Source organism: Lagopus muta, chromosome Z (assembly GCF_023343835.1).
Source record: "Lagopus muta isolate bLagMut1 chromosome Z, bLagMut1 primary, whole genome shotgun sequence".
In the NCBI taxonomy this organism is placed as follows: domain Eukaryota; kingdom Metazoa; phylum Chordata; class Aves; order Galliformes; family Phasianidae; genus Lagopus; species Lagopus muta.
The window spans coordinates 53,177,801-53,196,379 of NC_064472.1; the positions used below are offsets into that span (position 1 = coordinate 53,177,801).

The window sequence follows — 18,579 nt, forward strand, 5'->3', positions numbered from 1 at the left end:
TGGAGGACTACCATTAAATGGTGAGTAAACCAGATGTAAAGAAATGTTAATATAATAAAAAAATCCCAAATTAAAAGCAAAGCAATTTCTTGCCTAATTGTCATACAGCCTAGGAACTTCATCCTCTGCCATTCTAATGCTCTACTCCTTTATCATAGATGCATACAGCATTTCAAGTGTCAGTTAAGATAAAGAACCGCGAATTTAAGAAGTCGGTTTTAATGGATACTTTCCCTTCGAAATTAAAGTTTAGGCTGCTTGAAGACAGAGTACCTTAATAATTTGATAACACCTTGACCATGCTAGGTTTGCTCTGAGTGAAATTCTAAGCTTTTCAGTTAGAGGCACAGTGTCTGTTCAAATGAGGTTCTGCATCATTTGGACTGATCAGACACGTCTTTCATCCTGGCAAACTAGAATACAAGGACTGAGTCTGCAGAAGAGGGAAAAGTATCTAGTTTAAGTTATTGTTACACAGAATTGTAAAATTCAGCTCTGTAAAGCTCCAGATCAGACTGCCAAAGACTGCTGAGTCTCTCAGTCAGCTAAATCTCTAGACTGCATCAGGTCACATTGCTTAGTTCAGGGTGGGCCTTATCTATGAAAAGAGAAACAAAAATTACAGATGCACACGAAGAGCATGAAGCAGCTACCATAGGTAGTAAAATAGGAATTAACAGTGGGACTTCCTAAAGCATATTTGAATTTTACAATGAAAGAAGGTATGGTAGGACAGGGTTTTATTCATACTTGAACAAAGCTCGTAACACATTAGTTATACATACCATGAATTTGTCCACACTACCAACACTTAAGTAATTGGTTTTACTGTACAAGTATTACAGCTGTAATCTATGCTTCAGAAACATAATAAACACAGAATTATCACTGTAGAATAAGTACAGAAAGTGATCTTCCTTGATCAATCTTTCCCAGAAGGACCTCTCATAAATGGAATGTGTCTATCAGTTACATTTACTTTTCTTCCTATCCCATTTAAAACATTTTTATTTCTAGGCCTTCATTCCCCCACACTTGCGTGGAGACTTTGCAGTTCAGCCCTTACATACTCCAACTCCATATTCGCTTTCTAGCAGCACTTTTCTAAGTGCCATTCATTGCCTCTGTTTATTTACAGGAATTCAAATGCAGTATGAGGAAGTCAGGTCTTAGAATCATAGAACATCCTTAAAAAGAGATCCGCAGTGATCATCAAGTTCAGCTCTACACACTATTCTTAGCAGTATGATACAGTAGAACACTGGCTTTCAAGTTTGAACAAATGAGGAGAGCTGTCAACAGATCATCACAGAATCACAGAATGGCCTGGGTTGAAAAGGACCACAATGATCATCTAGTTTCAACCCCCCGACACATGTAGGGTAGCCATCTACCAGAACAGGCTGCCCAGAGCCACATCCAGCCTGGCCTTGAATGCCTCCAGGGATGGGGCATCCACAGACTCCTTGGGCAACCTGTTCCAGTGTGTTACCACCCTCTTGCGTGGAAAAACTTCCTCCTAAAATCTAACCTAAACCTCTCCTGTTTCAGTTTAAAGCCATTTCTCCTTGTCCTGTCACTATCCACCCATGTAAACAGTTGTACCCCTCCTGTTTATACGTTCCCTTCAAGTACTGGAAGGCCATAATGAAGCCTCCCTGGAGCCTCCTCCTCTCCAAGCTAATCAAGCCCAGTTCCCTCAACTTTTCCTCATAGGAGAGGTGCTCCAGCCCTCTGATCATCTTAGTGGTCCTCCTCTGGACCCGCTCCAACAGCTCCACGTCCTTCTAACAGCACTCCTGAAATGTTTCTAAGTTTAGATTTATTTTTTTTTCCTGAACCAGAACAAGGCAATGCTATACAGATACACAGATCACAAAAGAAAATATTTTACTCTAATAAAATGGTCTGCTCTGGAACATTATTTTGGCATGTAAAAACTGTAATTACTTTGATGGCAGGCTGACAGCCTGATGTAGGTACGTGTACTTATGACCAAAACACAGAACCCATTAAAACAAGTGCTTTTCATTCATGGACTAGTTTCTACCCAAACCTCTGTAGGGATATTAGAAAACTGTATGGCAGAAACTACTATAAAGCAAGTTTAATTCAATTACTAATGAGTATGTTTTTCTTGGTTTCTTTCAGACCGTTACAAATAATTCACAAGCACAAGCTATGAAGTCTGAATTAGCTATAAAGTATGAAGGCTGAAGACCAGAATGCCCCACAAGCCCATGGTTTTTAAATATTACAACTAGATTTCTTGAAGCCTCAAAACACACCTATCATAAAATATAATAAAAAATATAAAATACATCAACATTTTTAAAAGCATATTTGCTAAGAAAAAAAAAAGTTACTGGAGCAAACTACGATTGCTACACATTGCTTAAACAATGATTGCATCTATCCACACCAGTGAATGATGACATTCACAGCTAAATGGAGCAAGCTGCAGTCTCAACACCTAACCTATGCAGTTAACTAAGGAGAAAAGTAAATATTTATAAACACCCAAGTATAAACAGGCTGAAGTTTAACATAGCTACCTTGCTCTTCTCATGCCTTCTAGAGGGTACTACTTTAGTATACCAGACAAACTTTGTACTTATGGTAAGAATTTTTAGCCTACTGATTTTTCTTAATAAGCAATTAAGAAAAAAAAAACCCACAAAATCCAGCAAGCAAATGTAAGAAAAGCTTCATACCTGAAAATTGTTCATCAGCCCATAGTGACACTCCTTCTGACAGGATGAGAAGTCATAGTTTAACTTGCAAGCTGCAGTAGTGCAATTTGTCAGTTCTGTGATCATGGTGTTATTAATGTTCCCTGTGGCATCTCGAACAACACAGGAGCCTAGAGTGGACCCAATCACAAAAATAAGCATCAGACCAAGACCAAACTTACAGACATGCATCAAACTCCAATACTTTTCAACATAAGCATATATCTTACAGAGGTACATGAAGTATGGCATTAACAATTTTTAATACATTTCTGTTTCAAGGACTAAAATTCTTCCTCTTTCTAAGCCCTTTCTGTTCAATGTGAAATTTCCTGTTCACTGTAGTACATACAGTCAGCTAAATTCAAAATATACTCCCCTTTAGAGATTATTACTCAGTCATATTAGCAGCTTCTTCTAAGTTTTAATGATTTCCTCAGCTCTACAATAGAAGTATACAATGTGGAATAGTTTGTGGAGGGGGACAGAACATGAGGATTTCCATTTGCCTGATTCATAGTCCAGTGCCTCAAAAAAAAAAAAAAAAAAAAAGAAAGCTAGATTTCATTCATTTCATAACCTCTCGTATCCATAATAGCACCAGTCTTTTAAATTACCAGATTTCTAATCGCAAGACACAGGCAGCAACTAGAGCAGCACATTTCTGATTCAGTAACACTTTCATCTTCAGTTGGTCTGCAAAGTGTTCCTTTTGCAACATGAAACACTGCAGTTTCTTACATCTGAAAGTTGATCAAAGTATTCTATCAGCAAATTGATCAATCTCTTGCTCATGTGGATTCAAGTTCTAAAGTATTCAGATTTGGCAGTAGAAGCCTGTGGTCAATCTAATTAGGAAATAAAGTACATAATTATGCTCCACAGGGCACAATTGCTACAGAGTATTTGGAAGAGCTACCTTATAATGCTAGCCAATAGAAAAAGCCCAGCAAAACCACCATCTTTGCAAAGGAAGTATCACTAATGGTAACACTGATGACACTTACTAATGTCAATTTCATTGGAAGGCAGCATAGCTAAGATACAGCATGGACTTTTAATACAACTCCCAGAAACTAATTTGTGTGACATGTATGAAAACGGTTTCTATCATAGGTAAGATGCACAAGATGATTACTTTAATTCAATAATTCTGTGAATAATTGGAAATCTGGACAACCACTGAAGCTCTGGAGCAGAACAGAGAATGTCAAACACAATGGCAAGTATTGCTGAGAATATGCAAAACCACTGTCACATGGAGAAGGGAGGCTGGGAATAGAGGTTCTACATTACTCAGACCAACCCACAACTGCGCTCTGGCCACATGAAGATAAAGCTATAGAGATTTCTGAAAATGACATCACTTCTAGAAAAGGCTGGCCAGATACAAACACTGTTTGCTCTTTCCATTCTTCTGAGGATTTACTGCACACAGCTCTTAAGGTAGGTTGCATGAGATCCTTCCACAGTTTGCTTCAGGTAAAGTAGCTGACTACCACAGTCTTCAAATCAACACACGTTTGTTTAGTATTTCCTTAAAATGTAGTCTTTTAATCCAAGCATCATGCTCCTGCCAAATTCTAAGCACATTAATCTAAGTGACCGCAAGAAGTTAAGGAGTATCAGTGCAAAGGAAATCTTAGCTTCTCTTTGGTCTGAAGAGGTCACACATTTTAGGAAATGAGCACATCTGAAGATCAAAATCTCTGAAGTTAGACAGCTCTGTCTAGTCAGTGGGTCACTGAATAGTGGACCTCCCTTGGGAGGTCATCCTCCTCCCTCTACTCTTTGTCAGTGGGGCCACATCTGGAGTACTGTATCCAGTTCTGGGCTCCTCAGTTCAAGAAAGACAGAACTGCTGGAAAGAGCCCAACAGAAGGCCATAACAATTATTAGGGGCATGGAGCATCTCCTGTATGAAAAAGGCATGGGACTGTTCAGCCTGGAGACAAGAAGACAGATCTTACCAACGCTTTTAAGTATCTATCAGGCAGGAGTAAAGCAGATGAGGCTAGGCAATTCCCAACAATGCCCAGCAACAGAACAAGGGGCAATGGGCACAAATTGGAACACAGGAATTTCCATATGAAAATGAGAAAAAATTTACTTTAATGGTAACAGAGCACTGAAACAAGCTTCCCAATGGTGTTGCAGAGTATTTTTCTCTGGAGATATTCAAAATCAATATAGGCACTTTCCCAAAGAAAAAGTTACCTATTTCAGGGAACCTGCTTTAGTAGGAGAAGGTAGACTTGAAGATATCCCAGAGGCCTCTTCAGACCCTAAGATTCTATGATTAATTCTCCATGCATAAAAGTTGAACTGATTAACGAACTGTAAATTTTGATACAGTTGAACTGTATCAAAACGGCATCAGAAAGAACACAAAAATAAACATATTCACTACTTACCTACGGATACTGCAATTCCCATGTAAACCAACGTAGTAATTAAGATGGCCAACAGTGTCCCTTTAGGTATGGCTGACTGAGGATCCTGAAAGGAAGGTATCAGTAGACAGTCATGACAGGGATAGAGGTACACTCAGTGGTTCTGAATAAAATTTGCTGATTTGCTAATTTATTACTTACCGCAAGATCACCTGAGATATTAGCCCCAGCAAGTATGCCAGTTGCAGCAGGGAAGAAAATAGCAAACACAGAGAAGAAAGTTTCCTCATTTCGGAAATCTGGTCCAAAATTCTCCATAAATATTTCAGCTGTAGACAAAGATTTATGTATATAAGTCCACCAGTACTGATACAGAATCTGTATTATTAGCCAGCTCTAGCCCCCTAATAGCTCTGTGTAAAGCCTTAACAGCACAGTACTGTAAACTATTAAACAAAAATCAACCAGGAAACATTTTGACATAGATAAGCTTTAATTTCTCAAAATAAAGTTTAAATAGAAACAAGAAAACAGAAGAAGTACATATAATCTCATCCAGATTTTCGAAAAGTTAGCACAATTATAATATTGAGTAATTATTATAATATGGTACTATAGCAATTAGTGTGATCGATATTAAGCTGGGAGCATCAACTTTACATCCTAGAACTTTAACAAACAGCAAAAGTTTGAAAGAATCAGGACAATCTCTACAGTTAAATAGAACTACCAGCTATTTTACATGTTCACCCAATATTTTAGATTTTCACTTGATTACAACAAGTTGACTTTTCATAAATATACTATACTATACTAGCTGTTCCAACATACCTTTATAGCCGAAGAAACCTTTAGCCTTCTTGCTGTCCAAAGGAATAAATGTTCCTATAACAAAGTCTCCAATAGCAAGTATGAGGATCACCAATAAGACTATCTGTGCCTGAAATGACAGAATAAAAAAACTATTGCATCAACTTTAAGACTCCATGTTAAGAACATGCCAAGTGTACAGAAGAACAAGTAAGAGGTGTAAGGATGCAGCTCAGTGCTTACAGAAATCTTCAGTAAGCTTAAGTGGAAAATTCAGTATGAAGTTACTACAGAGCAATTCCAACTGGATGTATTCAGTAATGAACCTTGGCTTTCCCACAAAGCTAAAAATATCTTCCAAATCTCTTCTTCACTTAAAGTCTTACACTTTAGAACAAATGGGCTTCGAAGACTTCAATATTAAGTCAAGTGGTAAGAATTTGAGTTCTAAGAAGTTGTTTCCGAAGCACGGTTTTCCAGAAACTGTCATCTTACAAGCTTTTTTGGTCAGCTTCAAAGCTGTTGTTGTAAGTTTCCCTTATTTTTACAAGGAATTCTCTAAGGCCTAGGTAACATCATAGATACTATTATCAAGAGGAAAGATTCAGTGTTTTGTTACGTTGAGCTGCATGTTAACCCACATGGATTGTTTGTTTGACAAGCTCAATTAGATCACCATAGCTGCTTTTTTACATTGCAGAAATTAAGCCAACAGCCTTGATTTTCACACTGAGCAGGATTTTTAAAAACCTATCAAACTTCCAGTAAAAATGAGGTTGTGGAGTATAACAGTTCAGGTTTAATATGGAGACATTAAACGTGAGAACATTTCTATGCAAGTTATTGTCATGAAATCACTCAAGCTGCAGAGAAAAACAAGAGCTGAAGCTTGAAACAACAGTGACTACAGGTTCAGTAGCAGCTAGTTCCTTCAAAACAAAACTTAACTGGTTAAGAACAGCGTTGCTCAAAGTTAAATGAGCAGAGTTAAATGCATACAGATGAATACAAGTTACAGAGAGGACGTGGTGAGAAAAGCAAACAATTTTCAAAGCAGCATGCTGATCAACTTAAAAGTGTTTGTTAAAATTATTTTTTCTTGTTTCTTTTCTCCCTGTAGTAGACGCAAGAAATGCATTTATCTTTACTGTCCTTTTCTGCAATCTCTACTTTTATAGCTGGAAACAGCAACAACAAAAAAAGCCCTCATTTTGATTACAAGTAGGATCTTGACATATAAGTTTAAGAAGCTTCTACATTAAGCTGCCATTCAGTGTAGAAAACAGAGTCAATTCTAACTGCAGAAAATATTTGGTTCACAATCATCCTTAACCCGTAAGGGAGATGAAATAAGGTTCTCCTCAATTATTATTATTATTATTATAAAAGAGACAAGTGAGCATGGTATAGAGGGGTACGCAGAAAGAGCCTTTTTAGTTCAGAAAAAAAACTGAGCAAGCCAGGTTGCCCATCAGAAGGCTTGTAATTCAGATTCTACCTTAAGGTATCCTAGGATCTGTGTATGTTTGGTTTCATAGAGTTATCTAAGACCACATAGACAAAAAGATAAGAAAAGTATCTTAGCCCTCCTATACATTCATCAGCAGCAGCCTTCACATCCCTCTTCAATGCTGGGTCTATTGACTGCTTAGTACACTGACTACTCCAAGTAAAACAAACAAAAAAACCCACAGTACACTACTTGAGCTTGGCTTCAGCTCTGGACGTACATTTTCCAATCAGAGAGCTCATTTGAAACTCCCAGAGATAGAAAATTTTCATGTTACTGTGTTTCCTGTTTTGCTATTTTTGTTCAGAAGGCAGTAACTTTCAACCTACTTGAAAAAGCCATTAAAAACAGATCTTTTGAAGTTATCAGATCCACCTAAGCTTGCAGTTGAGCAAAGCCACCTAATGCTGTGCAAGCTAGTGCTCGACAGAGCTGTTATAAAAGAACTGTCCACTGCTTGATTGCTAACAAACTGAGTATATATGATACTAAGTGCACTAAATGCATTAGGAAAAAAAATAAATCAGGGAGCTGAGTAGAAAATATAGACAGAAAACTGAAGAACTCAAAGGAGAAATTAACAGTTACTTACTTTTGCTTCCCATTCCATTCCCGCAACAGAAATACCTAACAATATAACCACAGTGATGGCTCCTATAATTCTAATGTCATTCATTTCATCAATCATCAGTGTTCCATTTTCCTGACAAAACAAAAGCAAACAAGTCATATACTTCACCAGGTACTTGTATTCCCTACTACAGAATAGAACTGTATTATTACAGACTGTAATTTACTAGTAACAGTTAACCTCTGTATTACGTATTTGTTCATTTAAAATCCCCTGTAGAGATGATTTGTTTTTTCAGCCACCAAATCACTGTAAATGAAAATAACCATTCTTCATCATAACACAGCACCATAGAGAATGGTCTGTCTTGAAGCATCAGAAAATTAATCAGCCAAGCAACAGCTACCATCCTGTATTTATAGATCTAATTTGTTGTTCATTATTTACTCTTAATTCCTTCAGTGAACTCCAAACTTTTTCCCTTCTCTGAAAGGTTAAATTTTTCTTAGTTTCATTTCATCAAAAATTACAACAGGTTATGTTTATCTTAAGAAACTGCTCTTAACAAGAAAAGGAACTTAATGTAAGTTAATATCACTTGTGACAGAAATGCTTAATAAGACTCTCAGTATTACAAACTTATGGTTCTACATCATGTATCTGTACCTCCACCCTTCTCAACATCTGTTTAGGAATTCACTGTGAATTCTTCATCATATGTTTCAAGGAGAAACAGTGTAGAAAGTTTTAGTTTGACACCAGTGATAATTTGTTTTATATCAAAAAGCTATTTAATATCAGTAAACTAATACTGTAATATCTGCAGTAACCTTCAACCTCATTCCATGTTTTGTTAAAACAAAAACTTCTGGCAAAAAATGACAAGTCTAATCTGAATAGAGTATAATTAATGCAATCAATATAGTCAATATACCTTAAGGAGCTCCACAACTGTTTCTGCAAAGCCAACAACGTACATTGCTACTGCAACAGCATTGGCAAATGCAAAAATCAGACCTATGGCACCTCCAAATTCTGGTCCCAAACTTCTGGAAATTAAGTAATATGCTCCTCCTGAAAGAAGAGGAAAAAAAATGACAAAAACACTACATGAAAGAGCCAAAGAAATACATACTGGCATCTACTTAATGCATATATGAGTACAGTATAATTTATTCTTGCATCTTCCCTGGCACATCAGAAAATACCCTGAATTCCATTATTTCAGGGGCAGGCATACTAGAGAAACAGAACTACATTTCAAATTTTTAACACCAGTCGGAAGACCTGATTCACAAAACACATTGTGTTATCCGGCAATGAAAACAGCTCCACTATTTAAAAATAAACAAAAATAAGTTGTAATATACAGGCAACAATATTATTGGGCTTTTTATTGCAAACTATTAGAAGCAACTGTACATAACTTTACAATTACACATTTACAGTAGCTACAGAAACTACAGTGAGACTTTTCTTTCCATTCTTAAAACATGACACTTTTATAAGCACAGAAGAATTAACTGTGTGTTTTTAAAATTTTACCACAATTACCTACACAAATACCTACAATAGTAGGTATCCTGTAATGTCATGAAGCAGTTTGAGTAGATCACTAGTACCAACTGTTTATAAAGCTATTATCTATGAAGGCAAAACTTAACTCTTCCCTGCTTTTTATCCATTCTTTTCTTACTCCCAGATGCTAAAAGAAAGTGGTAAAGAAATTAAAAGTCCATCATTAAGATGTATGATTCAGAGTGATTGGATACTTTAAAAAGCCATACAAAAGTAGCTTTACCTCCTCTTACAAATCCATTTGTGGCTATAGCTGAAGTAGACAGTCCTGTAATAGTTGTCACAACAGTGGCCATTGCAATAACAACAACAGACAGACCTTATGGAAAAGATGAAAAATGTTTAAGTTACAGAGAATTGAAATGTAAAAGTCTTCAACTTGTTTAAAGAATTGGTCTTGCAAATCTGACATGAGTTTACTGTACGTGGTCCCCTACATTCAAGCCAAAAAAAAGGCTGTATTTCCCTTTTGTTCCTTTTCCTGGATACAAACAAAACTGGATGTTATCTTCAATCAGCAGAGTAAAAACCATATACTAGAAGTTCAAGGAAACACGTGCCTTTTGCAGGTGACAGATGTGCTACAGTCCAGTTCTTAGTCACCCTATTTTCTTCAAAGGCTTATACACTATACAGTCTATATACAGATTTTAATAACAAGATATCCAAAAATTTATCTCTACAATTTACTGAAGATTTGAGAATATCAATTTTAAAATTATGACCTTGTAGCCAAATGAGAAGTTCTAAGCAACTTTATACTGTTTGAAGTTTTGATAAAGGTAAAATACTGGCCATATTACAGCAGTTTTCTACCCCAGTTTAAAAAGTTCAGGATCAACATTTGTATTAGATCGCATCTAAAAGTCACTGAAATCAACGCATAGCATTTGTATGCATACCTATTCCAGCTTGTCCTACAATCCATGACAGTCTGATGAAGAGCATCACACCCCAAATATTTAACATACATCGTACCTAAGATGACAAAAGAGACATTTAATGTTTGTCTTACAGCTGCAGTCATCTCCATCAATTCATTCTACTTTACATACTGCTTGAGTTACCTTGTAGCTCTCTCATTATTTTTCAAATGGTTTTTACAATAATAAATTAATAAGTTAGACAATTTTGGTTGGATTAAAAAAAATAAAAGGGAACCTAAGCACAATTAAAATATTACTACCCTGAACAAGAGAAAGTTAAAGAGTTCAAAATCTGACATTCTAGTACTCCTTGATCAAAAAATACAAATAAGTAATTCAGACCCCAATCTTCAGGATTCAAAATTTCTACTGCTGAATATAATCACTAAAATACAATTGCAAGGTCTCAAATTGTTTAAGTTCAGATCTCTCATATGCTATTTTTCAAGTACTAGAGCAATACCCTGCCAAATATTTTCTCCATTTAATAAACTGTTAAACTCAACAATATACCACAGTAGAACAACATGCTAACAGGAATCTGTTTGTTCTTATCCTCAATAAGATAGATTTTGCACTGCACAGAAGTCAGTTAGGAGACAAACTGCAAGTTCAGGTGTCCCTCTCAGCTGGAGAATACAGCATCAATCCTGAAAAATGTTTAGCTGGTCAGTGAAGGTTCCTCTCCAAACTACTAAGGTAAAATGTTTGGAGAGATTTATCTTTTGCAAAATGCAAAAATATCTGAGCTAGAAGCATTCACCTTGGTGGCTCACGCCTACAGGGAAATACTAACTGGAAGTTTCAAACCTCCTTAGAAGTTCTAAATAGGTTTTTGAAGACATGGGGCAGCAACATTAATCCCATGAAAATACCTAGTATCAGCTTCAAGTCATCGTAGAGAAAACGTACTATCAAACTTTGCTTTCAAACTCTTTAATACTTAGAACTGTTGCTTAGAAAAATAGCGTAAATGTAAAATTCAGGTTTAGAGAAATTCAACATCAGCTTCACACCTGCTCTGAAACAAGCAATTCAGCCCTTGATTGGGGTACACCAAGAGGAAGGAACCAGATCTGTTATACAGCTGCTGCAGGTACTCTTTCTCCCATGCGAAAACATATCACTACTTCAAGACTTGTAAGGAAGTTGCTAATGCATAGTGGAATCTTGCTCAACTAAGATCTAATGTTTGAGTTCAGTATATATTAACGAGTCACTGCACTTAAAGCCTCCATTACAACGTCTCACAGCTTTGGAGAGTACAGGTACTAACCATGGCTTCTCTCTGCCAAAGTACTGAAAAAAGTTAATATGTACTTGAAACAAAATTGCCTGTGTTATCCATAATTTTTCATTATTCTGAGTGGGGAAAAACTCAAAAGTTTCTTTCTCTATCATAAAAAAGTACCAGTATTGAGTCTCCAAAACCTGGGAGAAGTCGACTTCTAACAGGCTCAATGAAATTCACATATTTAATTGAAGTCAAGTTTTGCCATACAAATGTAGGCACCCTCCATACAGCAGTATTTATTGTTTATGAAAAAAAAAAAAGTATCAAGTTCACTGCCCAAAACATCACAAAGTGAAGACACAGGTATTTTCTCAGTTTTCGTTTGTTTGTACCAATTACAACTCATACACAGTTTAATAGCTTGTTTTTACTAAATGTGAATATTTATATTATCTTTTATCGTTTTACAAATTATGCAACTTCAAAACAACAAATCCTACACAGAGAAACCACAACTGCTTCAAAACTTAGAATTAGAATTTACATCCTTAAAATTCAGTAAAAAGAAAACAGCAAACTTTTCTATAGTTCATCGTGTGCTGCCTTTATCCAAAGCTGTTACAGTCCCTTCTCAAGAGATAAGGTTACTAGAAAGACCTTTTTAAGGCACTTAAGTACAATATATCAAACTTACCAATACACCTTTTATCCACCCAAATTTAACAATCCCTTTGCTGTCAGGTGTATAAGTGGCAGCAGCATCTCCAGCTGGTGTTCCTTCCTCTCCATTTGCATAGCCATCTTCAAAGGGTTCCTTAAATACAGAAAACAAATGTTTACTCTTTTAACAGCATAACGAAGGAACACAATGCCCAGATTTTAAGAACAGTATACTTCTGCAAGTCAAAAAATTAGAGAGTGACAGGGCATAAATTGCCATTTTACACTCCATGTAACAGGCACGGAATAGGTTACAAATTTTGACAAATATACATCAAGGTTGGAAGTACAGTTTAGCTTATTCTGCCTCAGTTAGTGAAAACCGTTCACAGAGTAGTAAATACTTTTAAGAATCCATTCTCCAGCATCAAGAAACAAACATCTATTGTTTGTTTTTTTTTTTTGCTACAACAGGTATATAATTTCAAATACAGGTGACTGGTACAGCGTATGAAGTTTTATTTCTTAATCTGAAAGTGCATTGCCGCAAGTTACTGGTTTTGTCTACAAGACTTCCTGTAGCCCAGGCTGAGCTGTTAGTTCATCAATTTTCCAGGACATAAATTATTGACTTTCCTGTAAGCTATTCCACTATACATTGTAAGATGATGCTGCTGGAAAGGAGGGTGGGGGGGAGTGGCGTTTCAGGAAAGAAGGAAGAAGGATCTGCTCACAAACACTGTGCAGTTTACAAGGGAAGGATGAAAGATGGGAGGAGCTTGAGCCCCATGCACAAAGACCGATTTGGGGCTTCTCTTTACCATTTATCTTAGTCTTACAATACATAAGTCTCAATTATTTGAGGTGCGTATATATTTATCTGCATGCACATTATTCACACATACACAGTAAGATTGCTCTTTAAGAGCCTGTTTTGTTTTGTCCAGTCAAATCAACAACTAAGCATTTGAACGTAAGTATTTCTTGCACTCACTGCACGAACTCTTCAGAAAAGATTCTAGGCAAAGTACACTTGTAATCCAAGGCAACAAATATAAGAATGAATATACTAGGAGAAAAACTGACTACCATTCAGAAGAGACTATTCGACAAAACAGCTCATGCTGTTTTTGCGAGGCAGCTTGCATCCCAATGAGGTAAAAACAGAATTTATCTTCACTAAGTAAAACAAAACGGTCTGAACTCAATTTACACTTTCAAGTATTCTCTGTACTGCAGGCACACAAGTTTTCATGTGAGAAATGTTACTCTGTTCCTCCATCTTACGTATTAATACCAAATATACAATCAGCACAGAATCCAAGGAAGCATTTACACAACTATCACTTATAGAAGGTGTCAGCTATAGAGGCTATTATACAAACAGATTATGTAAACTTTATCCAAAACTCATACAAATAGCTGCATCTACAACATATCCAGAGATCGTATGTGGCATAAGGCAGAATCCCCAACAATTTTCAGATCATTACATTTACCAAGTAGGCTTTCTTGTCTCTAGGAAGAAGAAATTAAACAAATGCCCACACTCCTAACAGACAGCAAAAATCAAAAAGTTCTCATTTTCTAAATTACGAAAACCTGAGCGATATCTCTAAACCTTGCTCAGAGAACACTTTCAGGTTCTTATTGATTCAGAACAGCCTGAGTCTCAACAAGAAAGAAACAACTGCTAGCACACAAGGTTTGACACAATCCAAATCTTTCTGTACTATCTTTTTCAGTATTATGTTGCTTTATCAAGAGAACACCTAATACAATGCACTGAAGGTTTGCTGGTATCAGCAATTCAAGCTCCCCACAGACTTTTGTGGTGACACACACACTGCCATTTCCTTCTACACCACTAAACCGAGTAGCCACAGCAACCTGATAACAATGAGGAATCCTGAGATGCTTTCAGCTCAGAAAGCAAGTCCTGAAGTCATAAAAGATCATTTGATAAGTTCACCATCGTGAAACAAAACTTCCAGTCAAGTATGCAATTATGTAATTGTACTTAATTATTCCTATCCAGGGAGAAACACGCTACCATCAGAAAGCACAACACCACATTTGCAACAAACTCAGTTTTCAAGTGTGGCATTAAGAGAGCTGTGTTTGTATTAACAAAGCAGCTTTTAAAGCTTTCTCCAAGAAAACTGCCAGCATTTGATAACATATTCTGGTTTACAAAAAGTCACATAATGTTTCTAGTAAGAAACAATACGCTTGGGGGGGTTTATTTTGTTTTTCTTTCTTTTGGAAGTCTGTTAAGAGTGAATCAAGAAACAGATGTAAAATTTCTGTCCAAAAACACTGAAACATTATACACATTTGAAGTAGTTAACATAGTAATACTGTGTCACAGCAGTTTTAGGAAATAAGGCAAACATTTTCCTGCATGCTCTGCTTTTTAAGAGAAAGATGACAGCATCCTAGTATCTAGTGCAAGACACAATTACACAGTTCTGTGTGTGACCATAGCTTATCAAGTAACAGAAGATCCTCCACTCATCATAAAATTATACATTTCACTGGCGTACTCAAACAAGTCTACCACCTAGTCCGTCTTATTCTGAAGGAGATAATGGCTTGTAACTGATATTTATCATCTACCAAATCATTTCCAAGATACTCACACAATGAATACAAGAAAGTTTTGTTCTGTATGCCTTGTCTCTCTACACTGTGCAATACTTCTTTGAAAGTTATTTCAAAGTACACATAAAATTTAATAACTGAAAGGTTACTGCTGGTTATCAGCACTAATGGGTGCCCAAAAAAGCAGCAGCAAGAACACAAGTATTACAAAGTGTGGGCACAAAAGAATTCCAAGTTTAGCCTTTTAGTGCCAGATTAATAAAGCATCACTGTGGTCTCAGCTGTAAATAAAAGACACAGTTTATTCTGCCACATTTGTGGTCATGAGGAAGCACTGCTTTTAATCAAGTCATTGAGTAGGGAAAAATGGAAAAATATATGTATGATGAGATCTTAATCAATAATAAAAAATAAACATTATAGTACTTTGTAATCTGTGGGTTGGGAGGCACAGAAGGAAATGGGCAGTTATCTACCAAAATAGTCTTTTACCTGAGAAGCTCAAAGAACACTCACATCGTTCACCAACACTTAGCCAGGATACATTTAAACATTAACAACTGTAAAACACTGATAGGAATCTAGAAAGAAATAGCTGAACTCTATTCCTACACACAAACCTACACTGCTATACCGTAGTTCATTTAACAGTTTAAGATAATCTACTTCCTCTCCAGTGTTGCTTCATGAGGATAACAATAAGCTATTTGTGTCAACTATGAATACCCACATACTTATTAGAAGTGCATGAGAAATTAGGAACAACTTGACAGGCCAAAGAAATTTGAGTTTTTTCAATATGCAGCATGTATACTGGTGTCCAGAAAACTTGTCAGCAAAAAAAAAAAAAAAAAAAAAAGCTGCTTTATCTAATCAGAGTTCTGAATCAACTGATAATTGCTTAAGTTTTGCAGCATGTTTGTTTGTGGTGAACTTATCTAGATTCCATTCAAAGTGACATATTGAGGCTTTGCAGCCTACTGTATGAGGTAGTACCAGAAAGAATACACATTAACTCATTTGTTCTCACTCCAGCCAGAGTTGCACTGAAGCCTGGAGAAGAGGACAGGACAACTACTAAGTCTGTCTTTCATAGTACATGCCTTTGTAGAAAAATCCTACTGAAAATTACTTATTTAGACCATCATTGCCCTTAACTGTTAATATTTTTCTTACAGTAGAGTGTATTTCAGCATATTCTGAATGAAAACATTATGTCTATACTTATATTCAGGTCAATAAACAAATGATCAGGAAATGCAGATAGCAAACATGTCTGCTAAGCAGTAGTTTTAAGCACGCACATTAAAGTATTGATCTGTCAAATTTTCAAATGAGTTGCTCTTGGAAAGACAAGGGGAAGGGACACTGCTAATGCAAGTACACCATTCACTGTTAACAGGCAGAAGACAACGGTGTAAAGTTACTAGCAAATTCAAAATACTGAACAAAGGCTTGATGGATTCCTGATTTCTTACCAATAGTTCTCATCCTCCAGACGTAAATACCACTTAGGTTAGGAGACAGAGACAAAAAATTTATCTCGACATAAAATAATACACTTGATATAATGTTTAGACCTCACACCACATATTCATTCTGATTTTATAAAATATTCTGTCAAAATCTGAGGATAGGTGTAGCTTAGATTCCTTCCTCTTCCCTCACCAACACCTTCCCCCACCTTTTAAACACACCTTCAAAGTACTCCAAGTTCGAAGCTTCTCTAAACCGTTTTTTTTTTTTTTTTTTTTTTTTTTTTGCCAGGACACTCTTATGGACTTTTTTTTTTTAAATTCAAGTGAAAACTCTGTGACTGTTTAAATAGAAGCCTATACACAACCTGCTTTGTACTCTGTCTGATTTGGCACATTCCAATAGTGAGTAACTTATTTGCCTAATCCTTCCTATTTCCTTTACTCTTACGAAAGGGGAGAAGGCCAAAGTATCTTCTGAGACTGCAACACAACTTTTTTTTTTCCACTCAAATCTGATCAATTACTGATTTAGTACATGGAAAAAGAACCAACTACGTGCTTTCTTTAATACAAATTCCCTAGGCTTCAAAACAGTAGCTTCTCCTTCCCTTAGTAGGATATGGTAGTGAAGTAAACTTAAATAGCCTGTACTATCAAACTGCCAAAGAAAATCAAAAGGCCTCATATTTTTAAGCTCCAACTTCTACAGCAATATTTAGAAGTGGTTCTCTCCTACATTCAATCAAGAGAACAGTTGCTTGTATTCAAGACTGCCTTTTATTTACATACTCTCATACCAAGCATAGTACTTTCATCATTTAACACACTTTCTGAGGACAGAGCAACAGCCAAGCCACCCAGGAATGGTTTCTCATCAACTCAAGTACAGGCACAACAGCTGGGTTTAACATCATGTCTTTGTTTTCATTAACGACCACCACCAAAGCCTACACAAGGTGACTGTGCTTTTATCTGCTACTGGTCTTGTGTTTAGACATGTTTATAGCAATCATTGACAATAGAATTCCTCCTCACACATCTTCTACAGGTCTTCAATGCAGCTTTCAGTTTCTGGAAGAAAAGATCAACTCTATTGGCACCACCACTTCTAAAAAATTCCTTTTAGAGGAAGGAAGTGATTGGTGCAATGTATTGATCCAGATGTGGCATGCCAGTTGTCTCAAGAGTAAAAGTATCACTACATAAGCTGTTTATGACTATAATCTCTACAACTCCACAGCTGCATACAGGTAATGCTATGACCACCAAGAACAAAACCTGTCACTACAGATAGCACAAATTTTTTTTTTTTTTGAGCTGACAAAGCTGAAAACAATGGGGAAGCAAAAATAATAACTATGTTATTGCGTTTTTAATTCAGGCATACTTTTGCTAGAGTACAGATAAGAAGAAAATGAGAGTTTGAATAGTTATCAAACAATCAGCAGAATTACAAAATGTTCCCCTTTTAGGAAAAAAAGTCTTTCTTGAAGGAACAGACCTTCCATTTTCCCTTCTGGAATGAATTTTTAGATTCTTCCTCCCACATCACTTGTGATATTTCTTATGGCCTGAATATAAAATTTAAGCAGCACTGAACTTATTTTATACATAGAATAGCTGCATGAAATAATGTGCGGACATAAGTGTACAACTCTGATGCAGACACAACTTCTGTACCAATATAACTGCAAATATATGCAAGTGTGCTACCATACCAGCAAAGAGTAAGCTGGCTCTTAAAACACTTTGCTTGCAGCATGCAGTTTGCGCTTAAGGGTCTTCAAAAAACCATTCCCATGTTTTAAAGGTTTTATCTCCCTGGTATTCTCCAGTCTAAAAAACCAAGTACTGAGTTTCCTTTCCAAAATTTGTAAATCTCCATGGAGCCATGTTAAATACACTGTTATCCAGGGACAAAAAAAAAAGTCTTGTGATAAATTTGCACGAACATTTATCAAGAACAGCTTCAAATTTGCCTGTGAATACAGGGTATTTAAGTAATTAAATATGTGAGAGAAAAAAAAAAAAACAGTTCTAAACTTTAACTCGATCTGGTGACAGTAATTCTCAAACAGTTCCT

General features: G+C 36.2%; 1 protein-coding gene across 2 annotated transcripts in view; it reads right to left on the reverse strand.

Moving 5' to 3' along the window:
• Positions 1-18,579, reverse strand: part of SLC12A2 (solute carrier family 12 member 2) — a 54,477-nt gene that overhangs the window by 25,915 nt on the left and 9,983 nt on the right. For both annotated transcript variants that reach the window (XM_048931139.1, XM_048931138.1), the window contains exons 2-10: positions 12,449-12,568; positions 10,497-10,572; positions 9,818-9,913; positions 8,951-9,090; positions 8,038-8,148; positions 5,957-6,065; positions 5,327-5,454; positions 5,147-5,231; positions 2,715-2,863 (exon numbers count right to left, since the gene is read on the reverse strand). In XM_048931139.1, the coding sequence (XP_048787096.1) occupies positions 2,715-2,863; positions 5,147-5,231; positions 5,327-5,454; positions 5,957-6,065; positions 8,038-8,148; positions 8,951-9,090; positions 9,818-9,913; positions 10,497-10,572; positions 12,449-12,568 (1,014 nt within the window). The remainder of the gene's footprint in view (positions 1-2,714; positions 2,864-5,146; positions 5,232-5,326; positions 5,455-5,956; positions 6,066-8,037; positions 8,149-8,950; positions 9,091-9,817; positions 9,914-10,496; positions 10,573-12,448; positions 12,569-18,579) is intronic.